The following is a 6,766-nucleotide window of genomic DNA, read 5'->3' as shown; positions in this document are numbered from 1 at the left end:
TCATCAGGCTTCTGTATTGTGTTCATCTGTGAGTCAGACTTTTACAGTTGTTTCAGTTTTAAATTTGGGGCTAGCCTACTTTTCTTCATCCTGATTAGTTGGGAGTCTTGGTCTGTGTTTATTGGTCTTGCAGTTTGCTGTGTTCTGCTTGATTGGTGTTTCTAATATCTTCTGTCTGTTTTGTGGCTTTTTTTGTCTTGATTGGCTGGCAACATTGTGTTCCTGTATTGGAGGCTTTTAGTGCAGCTTGGCTCTGAGTAAATGGACAGCTATCATTATTTAGGAAGCTAGGTTTCATCTGGGTGCCTGGTTGGGGTGTGTTTAAGCTGGAGGTATCATGAGGATCTGTTTGTGCCCAGGTGTTTGCCTGGCTAGTGGTGTGGAGAATTTTTTGTCTGAGAGTGCAGGCTTCCAAATAATTGACAGTCTGGTGGAATTATCTCTTCTATTCATGCTTTCAGGTCTTTTTTCAATCTCTATGGCTTCTCTGATAATTCTGTAGCTGGGGTTTTCTATAGTGGCTAGGGTTTTGCTGCCATTGAAGTTGATGCTATGACCTGTGGCTTTCATGTGTTGGACTAGTGAGGAGGTGTGTTCCAGCTTTTTTACTGTATTTTTGTGTTCATCCAGGTGGGTACTTATTCTTCTATTGGTCTGTCCAATGTATGTGGCTGGGCATGATGCACAAGGGACTTCATATATGCCTTGGTTTTCCAGGGGTTTCTAAGGATGGCTACTATTTTTCTGTCTGTTTTGAAGGCAGTCTTGATGTGATGCCTGTGTAGTATCTTACTGATTTTGTCTGTAGTACCTCTTATGTAGGGCAGGACAGCTGTTCCATAGGTCTGGTCATCTTCTAGGTCTCCATTATGTCTCAGTGTGTTTTTGTGGATCAAGCCGGTGATTTTGCTTTTGTGGAAGCCATTGGCTGTCAATACTTTAGTCAGGGTGCATAGTTCAGTCTTTATGTGTGTCTTGTCTGCCAGGCATTTCAGGCATTGACCACTCTGTTGCTGAAGTTGTATTTTTTGCAATCAAGTTTAGAGTAGCATACCTTGAGTTTGTATCGGTTGTTTGTCAATGTATTGTTGTGATTGAGGCTGAAGAAGTCATTGACAGGTAAGACATTGTAACAGACATTTTTGTGTACTATGCTTAGATCAGTCCACAGGTGGTTCAGTTCTAGATTGTCCTCGCCCAAAATTTCGAGCCTGGAGGCATAGGGAATTCTATTGTGGGTGGAGTAGTGGAGTACTTTTCTTGAGAAATACCTCTGAACCCGCTCAGTTGTGTCCAATATACAGTCTGGGTTACAGGCTCGTAGCAACCACAGTAGATTAATTTATAATTATAACATCTGAATTGTTAAGTTATTCCTATATGCAGTATTATCAATTATAATTATATTACAAAAACTCAAAAGCATTTATTAGGTTATAAAATTTGTTTGAATTCACATTGATTTTAATCTGCACTCCTTTCTACAGTTTCATCCAACAAATATTAACATTTTTTTTTCAATTTTAAAAACCTGACAAGATCTTTTTAATTGATTGAGTGATTGATTATCTTACCTTGTTTGTTAGTTCTGTAAATAAACTCGTAGCACTTTTACTAACCAGAAACTTGCTGTCAGTTCCTTATATAGAGCCAGATAGATAAAAGAAAAAAAGAACAGATGAAATCCAGAAGCAGGTTAAAATAAATCAGCATTCAACCCACCAGTAAACATTTAGAGATAAAAAACAAAACATATCAGAATTTTTAATTACAGTGTAATTAAAACCCAGGCTTCCTTAAGAGTTAAGAGAATTGCGAGGAAAAGATAGATAGAAAACCAGATGTGGGATTCTACCTGATCAGACCAGTTCTATAGAACTGGTTGTTATGATTCTGTGCCATTCAGAGAACTGGCAAATCATGCCACTGCAGCCAGGTCCCCTCCCCTCCCCTCCTGCCACTTCCCACCCTGCCCTTATCTGGCATGCATGCCATCCAACTTGCCTGTGCTGTGCCTTTGCCTAATTTTTGATAAGTTGACATTTTTCCTCCCCCTGATGATCAGCTGTTCCGACTATCAGCTGCGCTGGGTGATTTAAATTAACTAGAAAGCAGGAAATTGTTGGATATCTTGCTTTCTAGCTAATCTAAATCCTTGATGTACTGCTTTACCTTCACCCAAGAGGCTTACCTGAGGCCCAGTCAGGGGTGGTATTCAGGGGGTTTGAGGGGAGAGATGTGGCCTGAGAGTGGAACTGAACCTTCCTTAGGACTGAAGCTTCTATTTTTCAGTGCAGACTCAGGTAGCTGTTGTGGTTCGCTAGCAGCCTGTGCAGACAGCAGCAGAACTGGACAGTGGGGAATAAACGGGATCAGTCAGGGAGAGGACTCAGACAAGGGTCCTGTGTCTGATGCAGAGATGGGGACAGGATCATCTGAGATTGGGTTGCCGACTCTGGAGCCTTCGGGGTCTGGAAGCAGTGAGGCAGAGGACCCAGGGGAGCCTGTTCCCAGTGCATGTGTTTGCAGAACTGCTAGAAGGCAAAAGCAGCTGAAACAAAAGTGGTGACTCAATAGTAAGGCTGGGTAGTGATTGCCCCTCCCATAAGGTATAAAGGACAGGCAAAGATGATGAAACCTTTGCAGGAAGCAAAATCATTCATTCGGTTCAGACTCATTCTTGAAGCTCTTTGTACTTTAGTTGGTTTTTGTTCTAGTTTATTTGACACTTCCTTTATTGGCAGCACTTCACAGGAAAGAAAGGTGGATGCTTATCTCAAGGGACTGTTTGAGATTCATTACTGGCTGGGAATTAAAATAATTCCCAGCATTGCAATAAAACAAGACTTGTTTTTAAAATAAGCGTGTACGTAATTATGGTCTCGGAAGCCTTGGTCAGAACAATAGCATATTGCAGAAAGATAGATCTGTGAGTGAATCTGTGATTCTGTGAGCAACTCAATCTGCCTGCCTGCTTTGCCTGCTTTGGGATAAATGTTGCTTTTTTAATAAAAAAACATTAATATTTACGTACGTAGTGTGTTGTGAATTAATTTTGTGTTTCCTTGATAGCAAATTTTATGAGTTTGCTTGCAAGCAAATTTTATGTGACAGACTCAGGCAGCAGATTGCAGAAAGTTAGGTCTGTGAGTGAATTTATGATTCTGTGAGCAACTCAATCTACCTCCCTGCTTTGCCTGATTTTGGGTAAAAGTTGCTCTTTTTTATTTAAAAAATTCAATATTTATATAAATATTTACAATATACACACCCACACCAGCTAGCCATGTGACCACCAAGCCATGCCCAGTAGGCAAGCCATGCCCACCCAGTCACATGTCCACCAAGCCACACCCACAAATTAGGCCACACCCACAGAAGAGGTTGTTAAGAAATTTGAGTCCCACCCCTGTAGAAAACCGATGACTTTCTGACTGCTTCCCACAGGGAACTGCAATCTTCAAGATTCATCTTACTGGGTGGTTCTGCAGCCATCCAAAAGTCATCCTGAGTCATTCCTAAACACTCCCATTCAAATGTATGGAGCAATGCTGCAAAAGAATGAACTTTGACAGAAAAATTAGCAGAATATCAGCAAAAAAAAATATTGCACCATTCAGCAGCCATCTTGACAGAGGACCCCATTTTTGGTCTTGATTTCCTTCTGTTAGATAAGGAAATGTTTATTACATATAATGTTGCTAGATTTTGACTAGCAGTAATTAAAATTTCAAATAGATAAAGAGATAATAGAGTAAATTACTGAGAATTTATTTTTATTCTATTTTTATAGATATATTTTAATTTTATAGTATTATGTCATGCCCCTGTTGGAATCTGATTCTGAGGGGGAGGCCAAGCAGCTGACAGGGAATGGGTTGTGGCTCCGTTGGCTGTGGAAGAAACTGGGGAAGGGTAAAGTCTGGCTGGGCAGAACAGGGGAGAGGTAGATCAAGGCAGACCGAATTCAGAGAAAGACTCAGAGCACTCCCTCTTTATCCTAGGGCACGAAGGGAGGAATGGACAAGGGACCAACATGAGTTGCATGGCTTATGGGGGAGGAAAGGGCCCTGATTCCCTTCATTAGCTGGAGCTGGGAACAGTGTTTAAAAAGGGAAGCTATGCACAGCAAAGTTGTTGGAAGCAAATTGTGAGTTATTTGTTATTGTCGAGGATTATCTGGGTTCCTGGCATCTTCCCAACTGTGTGTTTGTTGGCCTTTCAAGTCTGCAATTCCTTATCCTGCCCTGTCAAATTAATTGCTGCAGCGTGGTTTCTATGGATTTTTATTTATGGTTTGTATGTACTTTGTTTTCGGACTGAATTTCCTCCACTTAAAGACTCTTCTTGGGAGAGTTATTTCTCCAGCTGATGATAACCTGGACGTTGGGGGCAAAGTTGGAGGTATTAAAGGGACTCCTCTTGCTTATTTGACTGTGTTGCCTTTTTGCCATGCCCTGGGTCATCACATATTATTTTAGGAACTCTAACTTTTATTTTTCTTTCACTCTTTTATGTTCCAGTGGTATTGTTAAAGTGGAGTGTTTTTTTTTACTTCTACTGATCTATGACCAAAATTAATATTTGATTGTCTGAGTGTTTTTTAAATATATTCTTACATATCATTTTCTACATTGTTTGGGAATTCTCATCTATGACTTTATGGGTGTTTTAAATTATGACCATTTTATAATTTCAAATGCCTCATCTTTGTATTTACATTATCAGTGAGTCATAATTCTCCATGGCTTAGAAATGGTTTATGTTCTGATTCAAAAAGAAGGAAAAATGTAGAATATTCTTTATATACCAAGTGTCCACTAGATTAATCACTAATATAATGTTCTCATTTTAAAAATTTAAGGAAAGGAAAAGATATTTTTGCTGTATTCCTTATGGAATAATAATCTCTCCCATGAATAGTAAATTCCCATTGGATTTTGTAATTTGTCTTTCTATGGACATACTGAATTCCCAAGGAAACTCTTCTGTTGTTGAAAACTATATATAAAATAGAAGTATTCTTTGTAACATACACTATAACTCAATATTAATATAAAATAAAGAGTTGATAGTTACTTTATACATAGCTTATTATCTAGTTGCTTATATCCAGTATTTTCTGTTTAAAGTGTAATAAATGTTTTGGTCATTTTTCAGAAAACTTAGTTGCATCCATGAATTCATTAGCAGCAACTGGCTGTTCAATAATTCCTGTAAGAAAGGAAAAGACATATGGTAACATTTAAATAAGCTTATTAAATAGAAATGTGATTTTCTCAGCCTACTGTTCAAGTATGTTTTCTATTAATGAGCAATGGAAATAAGAGAGATATTCTGTAATGTTTTAAATAACTAAATATTGCTATTCTGTTGTTTTTCACAGATGCAAGTGGCTGGAACTCTAGTACAACAAAATCAAACTATTATCAAAGAATTCATTCTGCTAGGATTTAAGCATCTTCAGAACATAAAGATTATTTTGCTACTGGTATTCCTTACAATCTACATCATGACCATTGCTGGAAATGTCCTTATTGTTCTACTGGTGACAACTGATCGACATCTTCATACTCCTATGTATTTCTTCCTTGGGAATTTATCTTGCTTAGAGTCTTTCTATAGTTCTGCTATTTTACCCAGAATGCTGGCTAGTTACTTCAATGGAGACAGATCAATATCAATCAATGGCTGCTTTATACAACATTATTTCCTTGCAAACCTAGCAGCTGTGGAATGTTATCTCCTTTCAGCAATGTCCTATGATCAATATGTGGCTATATGTAAACCCCTTCATTATGTGTCTGTAATGAATGGCAAGTTGTGTCTCCACCTGGCAGCTGGATCTTGGGTAACTAGATTCATTGCCAGTACTATAACAATTATATTAATGTCACGGTTAGTTTTCTGTGGTCCAAATGAAATTGACCATTTCTTTTGTAACACTTACCCAATTATGCAGTTGTCTTGCAGCAATACTCTTCTTTTAAGAATCCTAATTTTAGCTTTTGTATCTCTGTTCACCCTTCCCCCCTTTACACTAACATTATTATCATACACATTTATAATATCTACTATTCTTAAAATCCCATCTACTATTGGAAAACAAAAGGCCTTTTCTACCTGTTCTTCTCATCTCATTGTGGTAACTATTTATTATGGATCTATCACTGTTGCATATACCTTACCAGATTCAAATTCCTTGAGTGAATGGAACAAACTCGTCTCTGCCTTTTATACAATCATAACACCTTTGATCAACCCTCTCATATACAGCCTAAGAAATAAAGAGGTAAAGGATTCTCTTCGGAGGTCTATGGTCATAGGATGGGTTAGAAATCAGTTAAGTAGTCATATCAATAAATTTCTGCAAATAAACATTACTAGGCAATTGGAAAATGTCTCAAGAAAGAAATGAATCTTTCTTGATACTTATTAAAATTAAATATTTGCTTATTAAACTCCATATAAATAACAACGATAGTAATATTAATAGTACTATTGAACATTTGTTTTCTGAAATAAAACAAAACATAGAGAGTAAATATGAGTAAGCACTGTTACTCAGAAATTCTCATGCAGGAATAGGCAAGCTATTAATGTGGTGTCCAATCTGTATGCATATTCCTACTACAGAAATGAACCAATTAGTCAATTGGTATAGAATTAAAAAAAATCTGAACTCAGCAATTTAACTTTTGCATATCACACTCCTAAATCTACATTCAAAACTATTGTACCAAATTGTCATTATTGGCGATTTTTA

The 6,766-nt window shown here is 37.6% G+C and overlaps 1 protein-coding gene across 1 annotated transcript; it reads left to right on the top strand.

Annotated features, from left to right (window-relative positions):
• Positions 1 to 5,410: 5,410 nt before the first annotated feature.
• On the top strand, positions 5,411 to 6,418 carry LOC113452031 (olfactory receptor 6B1-like). Its single transcript, XM_026723437.2, has one exon. The coding sequence runs from the start codon at positions 5,513 to 5,515 to the stop codon at positions 6,416 to 6,418; it is 906 nt and encodes a 301-aa protein (XP_026579222.2). The 5' UTR covers positions 5,411 to 5,512.
• Positions 6,419 to 6,766: the final 348 nt, after the last annotated feature.

Source organism: Pseudonaja textilis, chromosome Z (genome assembly GCF_049901715.1).
Source record: "Pseudonaja textilis isolate UNSWEBS1 chromosome Z, rPseTex1.2, whole genome shotgun sequence".
NCBI lineage: Eukaryota > Metazoa > Chordata > Lepidosauria > Squamata > Elapidae > Pseudonaja > Pseudonaja textilis.
The sequence above is the reverse complement of the archived record's forward strand: the minus strand, read 5'-3'. Positions and strand labels throughout refer to the sequence as shown.